This window comes from Schistocerca piceifrons, chromosome 2 (assembly GCF_021461385.2).
Source record: "Schistocerca piceifrons isolate TAMUIC-IGC-003096 chromosome 2, iqSchPice1.1, whole genome shotgun sequence".
Classification (NCBI taxonomy): Eukaryota; Metazoa; Arthropoda; class Insecta; order Orthoptera; family Acrididae; genus Schistocerca; species Schistocerca piceifrons.
In genome coordinates, this window is record NC_060139.1 from 185,876,690 (window position 1) to 185,897,492 (window position 20,803).

The following is a 20,803-nucleotide window of genomic DNA, read 5'->3' on the forward strand; positions in this document are numbered from 1 at the left end:
AGAATTACAATGTCATTGGCAAACCTCAAAGTTTTTATTTCTTCTCCATGGATTTTAATTCCTACTCCATACTTTTCTTTTGTTTCCTTCACTGCTTGCTCAATATACAAATTGAATAACATCGGGGATAGGCTACAAGCCTGTCTCACTCCCTTCCCAACCACTGCTTCCCTTTTGTGCCCCTCGACTCATAACCGCCATCTGGTTTCTGTACAAAATGTAAATAGCCTTTCGCTCCTTGTATTTTACCCCTGCCAACTTCAAAATTTGAAAGAGAGTATTCCAGACCATTCCAGTTTGCCTTTCCTTAACCTGTCATCTAAGATAAGCCGTAGGGTCAATGTTGCCTCACATGTTCCAACATTTCTACGGAATCCAAACTGATCTTCCCCGAGGTCGGCTTCTACAAGTTTTTCCATTTGTCTGTAAAGAATTCACGTTAGTATTTTGCAGCTGTGACTTATTAAACTGATAGTTTGGTAATTTTCACATCTGTCAATACCTACTTTCTTTGGGATTGGAATTATTATATTCTTCTTGAAGTCTTAACGGTATTTAGCCTGTCTCATACAGCTTGCTCACAAGATGGTAGAGTTTTGTCAGGGCTGGCTCTCCCAAGGCTGTCAGTAGTTCTAATGGAATGTTGTCTACTGGTGGGTCCTATTTTTGACTTAGGTCTTTCAGTGCTGTGTCAAACTCTTCACGCAGTATCATATCTCCAATTTCATCTTCATCTACATCCTCTTCCATTTCCATAATATTATTCTCAAGTACATTGCCCTTGAATAGACCCTCTATATACTCTTTCCGCCTTTCTGCTTTCCCTTCTTTGCTTAGAACTGGGTTTCCATCTGAGCTCTTGATATTCATACAGGTGGTTCTCTTTTCTCCAAAGATCTCTTTAATTTTCCTGTAGGCAGTATCTATCTTACCCCTAGTGATATATGCCTCTATATCCTTACATTTGTGCTCTAGCCATCCGTGCGTAGCCACTTTGCACTTCCTGTCAGTCTCATTTTTGAGATGTTTGTATTCCTTTTTGCCTGCTTCACTTACTGCATTTTTATATTTTCTCCTTTCATCAATTAAATTCAATATTCTTCTGCTACCCAAGAATTTCTACTAGCCCTCGTCTTTTTACCTGCTTTATCCTCTGCTGCCTTCACTATTTCAGCCCTCAATGCTACCCATTCTTCTTTTACCTTATCTTTTTCCCCCATTCATGTCAATCATTCCCTAAAGCTCTCCCTGAAATTCTCTAAAACCTCTGGTTCTGTCAGTTTATCCAGGTACCATCTCCTTAAATTCCCACCTTTTTGCACTTTCTTCAGGTTTAATCTACAGTTCATAACCAAGAGATTGTGGTCAGAGTCCACATCTGCCCCTGGAAATGTCTTACAATTTAAAACATGGTTCCTAAATCTCCGTGTTACCATTATATAAACTATCTGAAACCTTCCAGTGTCTCCAGGCTTCTTCCATGTATACAGCCTTCTTTCATGGTTCTTAAACCAAGTGTTAGCTATGATTAAGTTATGCTCTGTGCAAAATTTTACCAGGTGGCTCCCCTTTCATTTCTTACCCCCATTCCATATTCACCTACTATGTTTCCTTCTCTTCCTTTTCCTACTATCGAATTGCAGTCACCCATGACTATTAAATTTTCATTTTCCTCCACTATCTGAATAATTTCTTTTATCTCATCATACATTTCATCAATCTCTTCATCATATGCAGAGCTAGTTGGCATATAAACTTTTACTACTGTGGTAGGTGTGGGCTTCATGTCTGTCTTGGCCACAATAATGTGTTCACTGCGCTGTTTGTAGTAGCTTAGCTGCACTCCTATTTTTTTATTCATTATTAAACCTACCCCTGCATTACCCTTATTTGATTTTGTATTTATAACTCCGTATTCACCTGACCAGAAGTCTTGTTCCTCCAGCCACCAAACTTCACTAATTCCCACTATATCCAACTTTAACCTATCCATTTCCCTTTTTTCTAACCTACCTGCCCGATTAAGGGATCTGACGTTCCGTGCTCCAATCCGTAGAACGCCAGTTTTCCTTCTCCTGAAAACGATGTCCTTCTCAGTAGGCCCCACCCGGAGGTCCAAATGGGGGACTATTTTACCTCCAGAATATTTTACCGAAGAGGACGCCATCATCATTTAAGCATACAGTAAAGCTGCATGCCCTCGGGAAAAATTAAGGCTGTAGTTTCCCCTTGCTTTCAGCCATTCGCAGTATCGGCACAGCAAGGCTGTTTTGGTTAGTGTTACAAGGCCAGATCAGTCAATCATCCAGACTGTTGCTCCTGCAACTACTGAAAAGGCTGCTGCCCCTCTTCAGGAACCACACATTTGTCTGGCCTCTCAACAGATATGTTTGCCCACAAATTGCTGGTAAGTGACTGACTGCTTCTTGGTTTGCATTTTCCTTTTTCCCTTTACCCCTTTGGAATTCATGAAGGAAATTCCATTTCAAAACATTAATTTTGAATATCAACTTTTAAATGTTTGTAAAAGCAATTTGTGAGCAATTTTTCCCAGTGATTATGATTATTTTCTGTATTATGTGTGCAGTTAGTCTTCTTGTGAATCACTACATTCCTGTGAGGGCTCCAAAATGGATTTAAGTTACATACTGTACAAGTGGGTATTAAGATTCAAGTGGGTCGGATTTATTAACACAAATATCGCACAGCTTCGTTACTCGGTTGGTTAAGTGTACATCCAAGTAATCCAGAGGTGCACAATGTGAAATTCAGCTCAGGCTAAGAGTGTTTTCAGCCTCCTAATGTGTGTTTCACCCCTCGCAGTATTTTGTGCCTGTAAAAATAGTGCTATTGAACCATAAATCAAATTATTTGTTGAACTGTAAAACCACACATAGCTGATTAAGTGAGCTAATACATAGGTCAGAGGAAAGCAAGAACAATACACCTCAACTAGGAGAGTTCGTAGAAAATCACAGTGGTGTTTAAACCAACCATTAGAATAATACTACTTTACTTCTTTTATTACATAAAATGAGTAGTACTTCTGGAGAAACCACTACTATTGTTAAGCTTTGAAATTGGAAACAAAAAAAGCTTTGAATGTTTGAAAAAACTGTCATGTTTTGTGTGAACAGATAACTATCTATTGAGTACATGATTATATAAAATGTGAAAGTTAGGTTATAACCTACTGCTTATTATTCTTTTCATTTTTTCCAAGTAATGTAAAATTACATTTTGCCCCATGTACAGTGGTTTTTATTCTTGAGTCATCAAGCAAATTAATTTTGATTGAATTTTCATGTCTTTGCTCATCACTGTGTTACTTAACTTACTACCTTTTTTCCTTTCATGAGAGAAATTGTTATGGAATTCATTTATTAATAGTGGTAACTGGAGGCTATTAAAGTAAGTACAAAAATTCTGCTCCTGGTAATGTCTATACAGTATGCTCATAACAATACTGATGCATGCCACCTCAGAAGATGAGTTTCTTGCTACAGACAGGAAGCTATTTACTTCAGAAATTTCTTTTTATAGCTTAGTATTATTTATAGTTGCAGAAAGAAATTCATGAAACTGAACTTACATATTATGCTATGCTGTGCATCAGTGTGTAATTATAATGTTCTTGTCTCCATTTTAACATAGTTCCAGAATCTAACTTCTGGTAATTGTTCTGGAGCTTTCACAGAGAGGTTTTGTAAATACAAGGAACCAATATCTTGATCCTTCAAAGCAGAACATTTGAAGCTTGTGTGAAATTTATCTTGAGATTACTGAATTGAAAAAGAAGTCACTCTTAATTCTCAGTTACAGTAGTAAAACGTGTTTTCTTCTGTTTGTTACATAGCTTGTTTTTGTGTTTCATGACTTATGTAATTATAACTGACATTTTAGTGATTTTTGGAGAAATGTGTCTTTATTTAATTTCCCATACATTCATTGAAACGATTATGGAAAATTTTGCAAGTTGAAACCCTTATCACATTTAGCCTTGGAGTCAGGTCCAATTAAAATTCGTCAGTACTTGTCGTAACAAGTACATGTTATCAGTACAAGTGGGGCTTACTCCAGTGGAGAGGGGGACTGCTGTCCAATTATGGATACTTATTGAGGTTCCTCTCCCTCCAGAACCCGAGGCGGTGTGGCTGGATGAAGAACTCGGCTGGTGGCCCACCAGTGGAGGGACAATACCTGAAGCGCCGGAGCTGGACCAGTCGTCACGTCAGGCACAGACAAAGCCCTTGCACCTACCCGTACCTGCACCCCATTCCACATCTCAGTTCCGATGGCCTTATGCGTGCAAGCTCTGTGACAAAGTGTTCAAATCTGGCAGCTCGTTATCCAAACACAAAGACGTACACCGAGGTGCGACACGCTGTCCAGTATGCAATGTCGTCCTCAGCCGCCTGGCCTATCTCAAGCATCACATGGCAACAGTACATGGTTTACTTCATGCACTGTAGAATTGTGTGTTCCTTTTTGGTGGTTTTACTGTGAATATCTTCAGCATTTCTGGTTGCTATGGTAACAGTAGTGTAAATACACTATGACCAGAACAATGTGCAATACTGCTTTTTATAATCTTGACACTAATATCTGTCTTTGAATGACATAAGGGATGATAGGTAACACAGGATTTGATTCCATAAATAGTCTGTCAGTTCCTAAACATTTTGTTAGAAATGGAACTAAGAAAATTTGTTTTTAAAAAGAACAAAGTACTGTTTCTTACAGGACAAAACTGTGTATCTTTACCACCCATTTCAGAATTTCATTTTATCATGTATTTTTTCTCAGTAAGTATTGTTGGTTGTACAGCAGTCTCTGTAGAAATGTTGATGTATTGCTGTAGCTGCCATAAGGCAGTACTGTTAAGGGAGTTTTTGTAAATATATCTCATATTTATCAAATAATTTCAGTATCCTTTTGATATTTTCTAGAAATAATTTTCTTGTTTGTCAAGAGCTACTCTTCCATGGTAGACACTCACAGGTTCATAACTGTGTACAAGGAATTTACTTTTGAGTGTGTTGATTTACAGCTAAATGTGAACTGAGTGCTCATGGGCAGACAGGAAATAGCACTTTTGTTGACTGTAATGTCTATAATGAAGTACTTGAATATAATATTTATTGGGTGACTGTATAAAATGGAAAGAACATATGATACATGGGCAAGGAGATTATACGCTGCAATTTTCTGAACTTCAAGAAATATAGCTTGTGGGAAAAGAAGACTACTTGTGAACTCATTTGCAGCTCCTTTTTGACATGTTGTATCACTTATTGTCTAAGAATGACTAAGGAACTTCATTCACCTGAAGAGTGGCCTTTCACCGAAGGTGTTGTTTACTGTCAGTTTGCTAATGTGCGTAAGGTCTCACATTGGAAACAATCAAAATAAAACTGTTGTGAATCTGGCTTGCCTTAGATGTTTGTAATACAAACTACATTCACAAACATGTACAGCACAGAGTTCAAAGGAATAAAATTAGAACAAGTGCAGAATTCTTCATTTTGTTTCTTTTTGTACATAAATAAAATGGAGAGGTACCTGATTGAGAGTGATGAATTTATCACCCACTATTCAAAACTTCATGTCTTGCAAACTGTGAATATGTATCTATAATAGAAATTTTCTTCCCATATTGGAAGTGGAAAACCAAGATCATGGGATAAGCCAAAAGGACAACAAAATGAACCTCAAAACCAATGAAAAACTCTAACATAAAAGAGCACAGTTATCGTCTATGGGAACAAGAATGTTGCTGGACTGCTTTATTAGAAATTGCTTGCAATATTTCTTGGTAGGGACCAGTCATGAAAATTCACAAGGGGCACCTTTGTAATAATTATTTTTACATCAATTTGAATTAAAGCAGTGTCTGCTGCAACTAAAGGAACTTTTACAGTAAAAATTAATCATGTATGATTAAAGGAGACAAAAGCCCAAAAAAGACAAATGGCAAAAGTTATAGAACAGATTTTGCACAAAAAAGAACCAGCCATAACAGATTTTCTATCATATACTGAATCCTTCTTCTATCAAGCTCCTAAACTTCCAAAAAAATAAGGAATACCAAACCTTTAAATTTTCGAGAACTTAGCATTCTGTAATTACACTATACTCCTGGTTCATTTCATATAATTAAATTATCAACATAAGAATTTCCAACTGCAGGTATGGGTAGTAGCACCACTGCTAATTGACAGAATTTTTTAGACTTATTCTATAATTAATTGTGTCTGAGATCATTAAGCTCATCAGCTGAACTTAATATTGTGGTGCTTGACATAAATAAAAATAATAAGTGAAAAACTGCAAGGGCCTTGAATGAGAAAGAAACAGAGGAATTCAAAAAATATTCGTGAAATAGATACAGGAAAGATACATACCATACGCCTTGTGTAAATAAAGTATTCTGTAACATAGTTTCCTTTGAAAATTGCTGTCCTAAAAAATAACCTGTGTCAGTAGATTAAATGCTCCTAAACTCTGGCTTATAAATGGCATCAAAATAGTGAGCAAAACTGAGAGAAAAATGTACTTAACATATAGGAATACACAATTAAATCAGATGAAAAATTGGATTATAAAATTCTCTGTAAAGTCATCAGAATACTGAAATGTTTGTATTAGGGCTAGCCAGGAAGTAAGCTATCAGATTGGTGCATAAGGTTTTAGCATTTATCCATAAGTTTAATAAATACAACAGGTACACATAACAGAGGCTTTAGTCATCAATAATATATTCTCCATCACTATTTACAGCAGTCTGCCAATGCTGGGGTAGCTTTTTGCTTCTGCGACTGTGGAAACCACGTGGTTTTTGAGGCAAAGAACTTGTCAAGCCATGTTCAGAGCCCATTTCCACCCGGAAAGGAAGTTTCTTGAAGGTTGTTCAATAGAGAGCAGAAAAGGTGAAAATCTGAGGGCACATGACCAGGTGAAGAAGTTGGGTGTGTAATGATTTCCCAACCCAACTCCTGTAAAGTGTTTTTTGACAGTCTAGCAGAATGCAGGCAGGCCTTGTCACGGTGTGCTGTCATTTGACAGAGTCATCCTGGTTGTTTTTCTTGGCACGGACTGTGTCTGCAAGATGTGCTTAGTTGTTGACAATAAAAGTCAGCAGTGATGATTATACCTCAAAGAAGTAATTCGCAGTACACCACACCATTGCTGTTCCACCAGCACCACAATGTTATCTTTTGTGGGTGTGCACAGATTTTTGTATGGAGAATTGCTGATTTGTTTGGGCTGAACTATTCCTTTCTTTTCCACACATTAGCTTAAAGGCACCATTTCTCATACTGGCAATGATGCAGGATAGGAATGGTCAGTTTTATTCATGAGCCAATTGTTGACAAGCAAACAGAGATGCACGTATGGCACCTGCTGATTTTTGTGATTTTGGCTTAGAATATGTTGTGCCCATACATCTGATTTTTGAACCTTCCCTGTTGCATGCAAATGTTGCATGATTGGGGAATGATCACAGTTCATCGTATTTGCCAGTTCTCGAGTACAGTAACATGGATCATTCTGGATTAATGCGTGTAAACAATATTTATCAGCGCACACTCCGCTGCAGAGTGAAAATCTCATTCTGGAATATTTATCAAACTCAAAATGTCTTCCTGAATGAAGAGAGTCACTAATGTCAAAACAAATCTCCTTAAAATGATAAAAATATTTTCTTGCCATGCTCTGTCCAATGGCATTATCCCATACATGGTGCATATGTTTCTGGCTGCCTCCATTGCTGTCACACCTCTATTGAACTCAAACAGAAGAATATGTCTAAATGTTCCAATTGCTCCACTTGGCACTCCATTTTCTAGAGCCCACAGCTCTACTCACTATTTCCAAGTGAAAAAATGGCAACATGTTAACACAAATAACAACAGTGAACTACAAATAAAAAATTACAATCAATAAATAAACCCATAGCAACCAGAATACAAACATGCAGAACAAAAACACTACGAACTTACACACTAATCTAATATAAATACAGTACTGGAATACTTACAGAACATTTATTAGAAAAATTTGAAGTATAAATATTTGTATTACTTTTCTACTTCACTGCTATTCAGATTTTTGCATACATCTTAATTAGTTGGCAAATATCATCTGTATAAAATTTTGAGACACATGAGCACAGTTATCTCATGACAGTGTCTTAGAAGTTCCTTATCAGAGTCAGTTCATTGACAAGAATCCATTTTTTCATGGGCATGAAAATGTATAAGAGAGTTGGAGGTATCACTGGACTGTAGGTCATTGTTCCAAAACATCTTGTTTCAGCTTACTCTATGTTTTTGTGTTTTCTGGGTAATGTGTGGTGAAGCTATTTGCTGCAAACACAAGAAATGTTGCATCTGTTCAGATGGGGCATTTTGGTATATCCAGTGTATAGCTTGAATTTAGCAGCAAGTGATTTCCACACCTTCAAGCATATGAAAATGTGTGTTAGTTCCCAACCCTTTTGGTATGTTGATTCAGTGTATCAAATGTTGAGTTATAATTTAATATATTTATGGAATCATAGCCAGATAAATTTGATACAGTGTTGCTAATGATAGACTGTATTAAAAATGACTGTGATGAATGAAAGTAATTCTAGTTACTGTCTTACATTTGACAGTTGCAAGATCCATGTTGAACCTGTATTAGAGAGAAAAGAGCTGGCTTATTTGATGCTTTTGTCAAGCTTCACCATGTCATTTTGGATTTACAAATGCATATGGACAGCGATTTTCAGTATATAGCAGGGAATAAAAATATGAGATAAGGAGTATCCTGCAGTACAGTGTTTTATATTTGTATTTATTTGGTCCAACGAATCTTGAATGTACAGTACAGCACATCAAATATTGGACATGGACTGAGGAACAGTGAGCAGTGTGAGAAGGTAACTGGAATAATTATACAGAAAACATTGTGTGATTATGTAGAGTGAGAGCATGTAGTGAGAAGTGGGATGAAAAACTGGGACAGCAAAAATAGTTAAGTATGTGTGTCATGTAGAAGGGATAGTGAAGAACCAACCCGCTGGCAGATGTGCATTCACCATATTCTGTATCTGTGAAAACGGATCGAAAAGACCAGGATGTATGAATGTACACTGTGCAGGCATTTATGTAATATAAGCATCTGTTCAGGGAACTTTGAACCTTATAGCTTGTTAAAATTTATGTACTGGCATATAAGTTAGCAGGAACTCTACAGTCACACATGAGAGGTGTTTGATTCTTGAACCTTAAGGGCTCCTTTGAGTTACATATAGTGATGGGAGGAAAGATTTATTAATTTTTGTCAACAGGACAGAAGAGGACTGGAGATAACAGAAAGTAATAGTGGAGTTTATTGTAAGCTAGCATTAATTTTGATTTTGTCCAATGTTGTCACATTTCTCTAGGGTCAAGGCTCTGAATTACTTTCCCTCTAGTCCATTAAACATTTTCTCTCCTTTCAGTCTCTCTGTTTTCCTATATTCTCCATACAGAAGAACCTTCACTTCTGCTTCTGAAAGCTTGACATTCATACCTCTTGTGTGTGACAGTATAGTGTCTGCTGCCAGCCATGCCGGTAAGTAGATATTTTAGACCTGTATTAAGATTGAGCTTGTGGGCAGTAACCAGCCTTTGGTGATTACGACAATTTGTGTTGATACAGCAGAATACTCAAATGAACATCCACATAAAACAGACATTATTTATTCTGTAATAAGTGATGATGGATTTACTCTGTACACTTATATGTTATGAAATGTACACCTAAATATATATAAATTAAGAAAGAAGGAGAAGAGATCATAGTACCATATAATACCTTCTCATTGGTTTTCTTTCTTTTTCCTTCTTGTAATCTGTGGTTGAAGGGTGTGAATAATCATTTGGTCTTCTTTCTTTTTTCTTCCTTTAATTTGTGCTTGAAGAGTGTGAATAGTCTGAAATGTAACGCTTCTTCCATAAGGTGACTCAGAAACAGTGCTGTAGAAAGCCTGTTTCCCCTCTCTCCTGCAGTGGTTAATATAATTAAGGCTCATTGCAGTATTGGTAAAATCAGATGATTATGGAACTCATTTTAGATATCCCTTAGAAGGCTGAGACAGCTTATTTTGGAAGGCTTCATTATTTTTAAAGAAAATCTGTTCACCAATTTTTAGTTTCATAAGAGACATGAATCACAAACAGAAGTATAGCATCTACAGAATAACACCATACAGTATTTCAGTGTTCAGATTTGTAAAATGTCACATGGTTTGGTTTGCAAATATCTCAGTAATTTCCAAAGTACTTGTGTTGGAAAACTTGATCAGAGTTCTATTGTGTGTAGCTATATTATATTTTCCTCACTCACGATAAAATTTTATGCTTTACTATTGATGTACTTTTATGCTCTGCAAGCTATGGTATGGTATCTAGTGGAGTGTACACAACATGCACACTATCATTGGCCCCTCAACCCCTTTCCTTTCTTTTCCACACACAAATGGCCAATAGGAAAACTGTCTTCTTGTACGACTATTGTACAAGTCTGATTTTAATTTTTCCAGTGTTACTCCCCATGCCCCCTTTCTTTATCCACCATCCTGATTCCCTCCCTCCCTCACTCTTCTCCTGCCCCCCCATGTTCACACACTTTTCCAGTGAAAGTGTTCTGTAAGTTATTTAGTTTGTTAGTATACACTTTGTTGAGCATATACTGGATAAAAGCTGTAGTTGTGTCTTTCTGTTAGACTGTAGAATGTCTAGAAAAATAACTGAGAACTTCAGAGAAAACCTCAGCTCACTAGTATTTACATTACATTTCATTTCACTAATACTTGTTCCATAGATCATGAATACGACATTTCATAATGATGCGGAACATGTCACTTTAACATAAGTTTTCTTTACATAAAATAATTAATTTTTATTTTTCATTTTCTTATTTTTTTACTGTTACTACTTCATACCTAAAAATTCAGCTGTTGAGTAGAAGGAGTTGTCATTCAGAAATCCTTTTAATTTGTTTTTAAATGTTGGTTGGCTCTCTGTCAGACTTTTAATGTTATTTGCCACATGACCAAAGATTTTTGTGGCAGCATAATTCACCCCTTTCGGTGCCAAAGTCAGATTTAACCCAGAATAGTGAAGATAATCCTTTCTTCTAATGTTGTAGCTGTGCACTTTGCTGTTATTTTTGAATTGGGATGGGTTATTAATAACAAATTTCAGAAGTGAATATATGTATTGCGAAGGTTCTGTGAATATCCCAAGTTCCTTAAATAAATTTCTGCAAGGTGATCTTGGGTGGGCTCCAGCTATTATTCTGATTACGTGCTTTTGTGCAATGAATACTTTTTCTCTTAGTGATGAATTACCCCAAAATATGATGCCATATGAAAGCAGTGACTGAAAATAGGCATAGTAGGCTAATTTATTGATATGTTTATCACCAAAATTTGCAATAACCCTAATAGCATCATAACTGAACCTAATCATTTCAGCAGATCATCGATGTGTTTCTTCCAATTCAATTTCTCATCAATGCACACAACCAGAAATTTTGAATATTCTGCCTTAGCAACAGAATTCTGTTCATAGTCTATATTTATCAATGGTGTTATGCTGTTTACTGTACTGAATTGTATATACTGTGTTTTCTCAAAATTTAGTGAGAATACATTTGCAGAGTACAACTTAATGATTTTCTGAAAGACATTATTTACAATTTCCTCAGTTGAGTTATGTATTTTGGGTGTGATTACTATAGTTGTACCATCAGCAAAAAGAACTATCTTTGCAGCTCCATGAATATAGAGTGGCAAGTCATTAATAAATATTAAGAACAATAAGGGACCCAAGACTGAACCTTGTTGTGGGATGCCATTCTTGATACCTCTCCAGTTAGAGGACTCTGCTGAGTTTTGCATTCTATTTGTACTGTTAATTTCAACCTTTTGCATTCTTCCAGTTAAATATGAATCCATTTGTGCACTGTCCCACTCATACCACAATACTTAAGCTTATCTAGAAGTATTTCATGATTCACACAACCAAAAGCCTTTGAGAGATCACAAAATATCCCAGTGTGTGATGTTCGGTTATTCAGAGCCTTTAATATTTGATCAGTGAAAGCATATATACCATTTTCTGTTCAAAAGCCTTTCTGAAAATCAAATTGATATTTTGTTAGTACCTCATTTTTACAAATATGTGATCCTAGTCTTGAATACATTACTTTTTCAAGAATTTTGTATAAAGCTGTCAAAGTGAGATTGAGCAGCAGTTGTTAGCATCAGACCTATCACCTTTTTTATGCAATGGTTTAACAATAACGTATTTCAGTCTCTCTGGAAAATGCCCTATTTCAGTGAGCTACTACATATGTGGCTGAGAATCCTACTTATCTGTTGGGAGCAAGCTTTTAGTACTCTGTTGGAAATGCCATCAATTCCATGTGAGTTTTTACTTTTGAGTGAATTTATTATTTTCCTAATTTGAGTAGGAGAGGCTGGTTGAATTTCAAATTTATCAAATTGCATAAGTATTGCCTCTTTCATATACTGCCTTGCATTTTATAATGAATAGCTGGATCCTATTTTCTCTACAACACTTAAAAGTGATTATTAAAAATGTTTTCTACTTCTGACTTCTTGTTAACAAACTTTTCATTGAGTTTGATAGAAATACAGTCTTCCTGTGCTCTCGGGGTTTCTGGACTTTTTAATACAGTGCAGTAGTTTTTATAATGTTTCACTGTTTCTGGATCATTACTCCTCCTAGCTATAAGATACATTTCCCTTTTCTGTTTGCAATATATTTTTATCCCATAGTAAGCCATCACGTTTTAGATGGTTTCTTACAATTATACACTGCCCTCCATAAGTTTGGAAACACCATGCTGCGTATTACAACAGAGCAAGATGGAAGTGATCTATGTGAGTTATTGGGTGGAATATTGAATATCAAACTCAAATAATGGTTAATAATGACACGCACAGTATTGTACACTTAATTCTTGTACATTTACAAACATATTGGAACATACTAGTATTGCTCTGTTTTATGTAAACTGACGTTACCTGTCCAAGCAGTTCTACTACACACGCCAGGTGGTGCGAGTAGACTGCATGGCTATGTAGAGTTACGATGTTTGCATTTCTGTTCACTTGTATTTGCGTTTGCATAAACGTATAACACGCCGCGAAAGTAATTAAAAATGGCCCCAAAGTGCGAGATTCCTTATGAATAATGGGTAATGATAATCAATTTGCACCAAGAAGTCAATAGTGTCTGACAAATAGCAAAAAAACTGATGATTTCCATCAGCGGAGTTGTCAAAACCATACACCGACATCGAGAAACAGGCTCCTTTGGAGATCGTCCTCGCACAGGAGCACCCAGGAAAATATCAGAACGCCAGGAAAAGTATTTGGTAGTGACCAGTAAATGCAACAGATTAAAACTGTCCATGAATTGATTGCTGAAGTAAACACAACGAGGGATACAACTGGTGAGTGAGTCAACAGTGAGACGACGCGTGGCAGACAACATCCTCCGAAGTTATGTAGCAACAAGGAATCCATTGTTGTGCCTTGTTAACAAGAAGAAAAGGCTTCAGTGGGCTAAGAAACATTAACATCGGACAGTGGGGGATTGGGAAAGAGTCTTATTCACTGATGAATCCAAGTTCGAAATATTTGGAAGTAAACGCTGTCAATTTGTGTGCCATTTACCCCATGAACGCTTGAATCCTCAGTGCGTAATTCCAACTGTAAAGCACGGAGGGGGTTCTGTGATGGTATGGGGATCCTTTGGAGGGAATAAAGTCAGAGATTTGGTGAAAGTAGATGGAAAACTGAACCAAAAGGATTATCATCCCATTCTCCAGTGACATGCTAATACATCGGGTTTGCATCTGATTGGGAAAGGGTGTGTCTTGCAGCAAGACAATGACCCGAAGCATATGTCTCGCTTGTGTCAGAACTATGTGAAGTCTCTAGAGTTCGTAAGATACTGAAAAACATGGAATGGCTGCCCCAATCCCCTGATTGTAACCCAATCGAGCTGCTATAGGATGAATTGGGCAGGAGGATCCAAAAACGGGAAAACATGAGTGGGTCACAATTGAGGGAGGTCCTGCAGCAAGAATGGAGATTAATTCCATCTGAAACCTTGGCAAAACTGATGCAGTGCATGCCGAGAGTGTGCAAGGCAGTGATGAAAACAAAGTGTGGCTATTCTGAGGAATCGAAAATTTAATTGTTGCATCTTCCTGTGTATTATTTGAGCTTAATAAACATTTGGAAAACAACCAAATGCATTTTTATACTGTATTTCCTTTCCATTGTCTATAATTACTAGGTGCTTCCAAACTTATGGAGGGTAGTGTATTTCACTGTTTTCTCAGGGAAATTGTTTTCCAATATCCTCACAAAGGTATCATGAAATAGGTTAAATTTTAAATTAGCATCAGGTTCCCTGTACACCTCATCCCAGTCCAAGTGTTGCAAACTTTCCCTAAAATTTTCAGTTGTTAAAATCATTAATTGAACACACTATTTTGGAGGACTGCTTTGCATTACTGTATGGAGCTTTGTCATATACTGTATCTAGCTGTGCATCATGATCAAACAGACTATTCTTAACAGGAAAAGCTTTTGTTTGATTGAATTTATCTTGGTCTATGAAAACATTATCTATTAGTGTGCTTCTTTCCTGTACCACCCGAGTCGGAAAATCAATAACTGACATCAAATTGAAAGAACCAAGTAATACTTCAAGGGAAACCTTTCTATTGGCCTCTTTCAGAAAATCTACATTGAAATCTCCACAAACAATATTTGTGTCCCTCTGTCTGATAGATAGCACAACAAAGAATCCAAGTTTTTCAAAAATAGCTGAAAATTTCTCAATGGGGCTCTATACATGGCTACAATTATAAAAGTACAATTATTTAGTTTATGCTCACACACACATGCTTCTGTATTTTGCTATACACAAAATTTTTTAGTTTCCAAATTTTTCACACTGTGACAGATTTTAACATATACGGCAACTCCTCCTCTTTCCATAGTGTCTCTACTTACATGTGCTGAAAGCTTATATCCACCTACATTTTCCATTTTCATACCTGTGACTACATGATGTTCAGGCAGGTGTAGTACATTCTAAATCTGATAACCAAACAAGAAGCTCATGTACTTTGTTTTTTAATCCCCTGATATTCTGATGCAATATACTAACATATTTTTCATTGTGCTTTTATGAGAATCTTGTGGTGCACTAAAATTATTTTTCACTGTACTGATATGAGAATCTTGTGATGTTTAACATCTCTAGTAGCTGCCTGTCTGAGCTATGTGTTCTCAGGCTATGCGATACTTGTTGAGGGCATTTTAACCAGCTCAAAGTTGGGGAAATTACAAGTGCAGAAATGAAGTATGATGGAAAACCTATGGTTTTTTTGAAAATTATTTTTAAAAATTCTCATACAAATGGTCACAAGTGGAGGCTGTCAGTGGAAATTGTAAAGAGACAAAGACTGAAGCAAATAATAACAAAATAAATTTTAAATATATTTGCTTTAAATGTTCCTTCACAAAAGAAAACCAAAGAATGTTGCTGTCATTCAGCTGTTTTACTGCTGCAAAGATGAATGATGTCATTAGACTAGTCATCACTAAAACCCAGCTTGGTCCAAATGCGTGATTGAATCCCTGTCAGGCTATGCATGGAATTTGCAAATTAATTTGTTGCACCTTGACCATAATTTACCAAAGATATTTCTAGCAATTGAAAATCACCACAGATCACACTAAATCTGCAACAAGGACAGCAGAACTCCTCTGCAGAACTACTTCCATATACCACTTTTCTACATTTGTAGCAGAATTCTAGAAGATATTCTGAGTTCGAATATAATGGAATACAATCACCTTCCCCCTCAAAACTACTATGAATTCTAAAAACATTGATCCTGTGCAACACAACTTGCACTCATCAGCCATGTTATTTGGAGTGCTATGGATAGAGATAATCTGTTGGATTTGATCGTCTTAGACTTTAAAACAGCTTTTTGTTCAGTAACACACCAAAGTCTGTCAAAGAAATTCCATTTGTATGGTATGTCTAATCAGATTTGCAACTGTGTTGAAAATTTCTTGGCAGGCAGAATGCAACACATTATCCTGGATGAAAAGGACGTGTAATATCCCCAATATTATTCATGTTAGGTGTCGTGGTCTCGCTGGACTGAATTAATGTAGTTTCATACTTACCATACCAGATGCAGTTGTCTATGGGAAAATTTTACCTATTGAAATTGTTTTAACATCCAGTTAATTTTTGGCACAATATCAATCTGGCATAAGGACAGGCAACTCCACCTTTATATAGGAAAATGAGGAGTTTTAAAGTTCATGAAATGCAGAAATATCGTAGACGTTGATTACAAGGTTAATGAGCCACAGTTGCTCGGATATATGAGACAAATACAAGGAAGTAGCAATGTTTAAAGATAGAAGTAGATTGATCACATAACCTTAGTCATGGGAAAAGCAAATGAGAAGCTACAGTCTGCAGACCTAAAGAAATTCTGGTCATGTGTAAAGGCTGTTAGTGGCACCACAGTTAGCATCCAGCCACTCATGGACGAGATAGGAAATGAAACTGAGAGTGGCAGAGCAAAAGCAGAAATGCTTAATTCTGTTTTCAAATGTTTCTTTGTAAAGGAAAACCCAGGAGTATTGGCTCAATTTAATTCCTATACCATTCAAAAGATGAGTGAAATACGGTGATATTAGTGTCAGTGGCATTGAGAAATAGCTGAAATCTTTAAAACTGAAGAAAGCTCAGGGCCCAATGGAATCCCTGTCAGATTCTATACCCAGTTTGTGGCTGAATTAGCTCCTCTGTTAACTATAATCTTTTGTAGATCCTGTCAACAAAAAACTGTGGCCAGTAGCTGGAAAAAAGCACAGTTCACACCTGTCTACAAAAAGGGCAGCAGAAGCGATCTACCAAACTACCATCCAATATCCTTGACGTCCATTTGTTGTAGAATCTTAGAATGTATTCTGAGCTCAAACATAATGAGGTATCTCGAACAGAATGACCGTCTCCATGCCAACCAGCATGGAATTGGAAACATAGATCATGTGAGACCCAACTCTCATGACATCATAAAAGTCATGGCTCAAGACTGTGAGGTAGATGCAGTATTTCTCAATTTCTAAAAAGTGTTTGACTCAGTGGTATACATATGCCTATTATCAAAGTACGATCATGTGGGGTATCAGATGAAATAGGTAACTGGATTGAGGATTTCTTGGGAGAGAGTATGCAACATGTTCTCTTGGATGGGGAGTGGATAGATGTTGAAGTAACTTCGTGTGTACTCCAGGGAAGTTGTTGGGGCCCTTGCTGTTCATGTTGTATATTAATGATCTTGTGGACTATATTAATAGTAGCCTCAGAGTCTTTGCATATGGTGCAGATATCTACAGAGAAGTACAGTCAGAATGAAACTGTACGAATATTCAGTCAAAAGTTGAGAAGATTTTAAAGAGGTACAATGACTGGCAACTTGTTTTAAATGTTCAAAAATGTAAGATTGTGCACTTCACATAATGAAAAAAAATCATAGTATCCTATGAAAATAATATTGGTGAGTCACAGTTAGAATGTGTAAACTCCTGCAAATACTTGGATGTAATGCTTAGTAGGGACATAAAATGGAACAATCACTTAGGCTCAGTCATGGTTAAAGCAGATAGCAGACTTTGATTTATTGGTAGAATAGAATATTAGTGAGATGCAATCAGTCTATATAGGAAGTTGCTTACAAATCACTCATGTGACCCATCTTAGAATATTGCTCAAGTGTGTGGGACCCCCGACAAAGAGGACTAGCAGGGGATATTTAACATATACAGAGAAGGGCAGCAGGAATGGTCACAGGTTTGTATAACCTGTGAGGGAGTGTCATATGGATGTTGAAAGAAGTGAACTAGAAAACTCTTGAAAATAGATGTAAATTATTCCAAGAAAGTCTACATACAAAATTTCGAGAACTGCCTATAAATGATGACTCTAAATATACTACAACCCTCACACATCACTCCTATAGGGATCATGAGGATAAGATTAGAGTAATTACAGCATGCACAGATGCATTTAAACAATTGTTTTTTTCTGCGCACCATATGTGAATGGAACGGACAAAAGCCCTAATAACTCGTACAATGGGATGTACCCTCCGCCACACACTTCACAGAGGTTCACAGAGTACTGCTGTAAATGTATAAAATTAATTAAGTTCCAGTGCTACAAGGGATCCTTATTATATAATATGCAGAATTTGGAATGAGTTAACCCCTTTTTAATCCACAATATACTGTAAATCTCTTGAACAAAAAGTCTGGGCACAATAGTCAGAATAAAGCACAGCTCACACCTAGGTACAAGGATGATAGCTGAAGTGAGCTACGAAACTACTGTCCAGTGTTCTTGTCAGCCATATGTTGTAGGATCATGGAACATATTGTGAGCTTAAACATAATGAGAACAGAATGAACACTTTCATGCAACCAGCAAAAATCACAAAAATATTGGTCACGTGAAACTCAATTTGTACTTTTCTCACATGATATCCTGAAAGCATTGCAGTTGGTACTCGGAGATGAAGAAGCTTGCACAGGATAGAGTAGCATGGAGAGCTGCATCAAACCAGTCTCAGGACTGAAGACCACAACAACAACAACATCCTGAAAGCCTGCAATGTTCCCCTTTAAATATACGTTTGTTCAGATACAAATTTGTCATTTTCTTGAAGTTCTGAATTGCTCCACCTATAATTAAACTTTCTGTTTGGACTGTGCTGGAGAAGCTTGATGGGCTTCATTACCACTACAGTTGTGCAGGTGCTTGAATCTGATAAACATCACCAACTTCCAACTTTCTAAGGGGGAATACGAAATACTTCTCATTTTAACAATTGTTTATAAAACGTGCCAATGTGCTGTCTCTTAGTAACAGGAAACATCACTCGTATGTACACTTTGAAATCCTACATCAGTCTAATGACATGTTTGACAGTTCTGTAGCTGTCCTCTGTTCTGTCATGATGTCATACTGCATTGTCACAGCATCCTCTGTACTCAGTAGCACACCATTCTACTCCAAGCCAGGATGTCAGCTCATGGAGTTTACACAAACCCCATGCAGTTACTGTAACTCATGATAATACTGCAGGTGCCATCCCAACATAAGGAAACTCAGTATGCAACCCTATAAGTCCACATGCAAAACAGATGATAAAAATCTGCAAATAGCTTTGTATTCTTAAATAATTAACTACTATATGGTTTATATTATTGCAACCATCTTTCATTGGTTAGGTAAATGCTCTACTGGAGGGATATGTTACACCACAAGCCATGGATCAAGGCAGTATTTCTTATTTCCAAAAAGCATTTGACTCAGTACTACATAGTGCTTATTAATTATAGTGCAGTCACATGAAGTATCGAGTAAAATTTATGACTGTATTTAGAGTTCTTTAGTAGGGAAGATGTACCATGTCACCTATGTACTCAGGTGTTGCACAGCTATTGTTATTGTCTACAGCTACTGTTACCTGGACTGGCAGGTGAGCCTCTTAATCTAAAAAACCACTTGTGTGCACCCCAGACACAGTTAGCTGCCTGTGTAACATCACCTGATGTGTAGTGCACACCCTACTGATTTAAGGAACCCTGCAGTTCTCAACTTTATGTCAGAAGTCTAGGAAGAAACAGCCTAGCTTTTCACAGAACTTTCAAAGTCACTGATTCAAATTTTCCGCTCCGCTTGGAACCAGGGGCCATGATTAGTTCTGGGAAAAATGCTGCAGATTGTGAACTTTGTTGAAATTCAGTGAGTGAGGTTGGTTTTCACAACTTTCTCTGCATGTCACTGGAGTAACACAAGTATCTCTACCCTTTTACGTATTCCTCTCCTTTTATTGTTCTTGTATCACTTTCCCTCAAAAACCTGCTTTCAACAGCAGGTGTCAGGTTTTCACACCATTTTATTTTATCTTGTTCTGTAGGTTTTTCCACAATTTTCCACAGTGTTACAAGAGAGCAAACTCCAGAGTATCTGGGTATTCAGCTTAAGATATTCAGTGCTGAGGACAAAGATGTGGACCACAAATTGAAAAAAGTTCAAAAGCATGAGCATAGGCAGACGGTGTATACAGGCAACACACAATATCCTGTTGCAGAGCATGTTGTACAACATGACAGTTATGACCTCGGTGGGTGTTTCACCACACACGCCATCTGGGTTCTTCCCCCAAGACACAATTTTCTCAGAACTCCGCAGGTGGGAACTAGGACTAAAACGTGTCTTTGGTTCTCGCCGCCCACCTTGCCTCAATTTACATTAATTCCTTCCGTCTCAGCATTTATTCACAATAACTGCTCCTTTCATCACTCCATTTCAGTTTTCTACATCTTTCATTTTCTGACTTGTCTATTTTTCACCATCCCTCCTCGCACCTCTGTTACATACAATGCACAGCTTTTCACTCTTATTAACTCATCCACAATGTTTAGTAGTAATCTCTGTCTTCCACCTTTAAGCTCTCAGGTTTCCAAATCTCGTCCAGCGCAGTTCCCAACAATTAGTCTTCCTTCTATCCCGTTTGGTGAGTCTTTCCTTACTCAGGGTTCTGGGTGACTTTTCTAACTGCACCCCTTTCCGTATACCTCTCCAGCCCTTTTCCTTCAACCCTCTTCCTTCCTCTTCAACTC

General features: G+C 37.1%; 1 protein-coding gene across 5 annotated transcripts in view; it reads left to right on the top strand.

Annotated features, from left to right (window-relative positions):
- The window catches only part of LOC124773262 (protein bric-a-brac 2-like), a 533,990-nt gene that overhangs the window by 321,321 nt on the left and 191,866 nt on the right, over positions 1-20,803 (top strand). The window contains exon 7 of one of the 5 annotated variants that reach the window (XM_047249384.1): positions 4,138-4,614. The exons of 3 other annotated variants lie outside the window; for them this stretch is intronic. In XM_047249384.1, coding sequence (XP_047105340.1) covers positions 4,138-4,472 — 335 coding nt within the window. In that variant the 3' untranslated portion in view covers positions 4,473-4,614. Of the gene's footprint in view, positions 1-4,137; positions 4,615-20,803 lie in introns of those variants that run through there. One more of the 5 variants, XM_047249396.1, reaches the window with a different exon arrangement.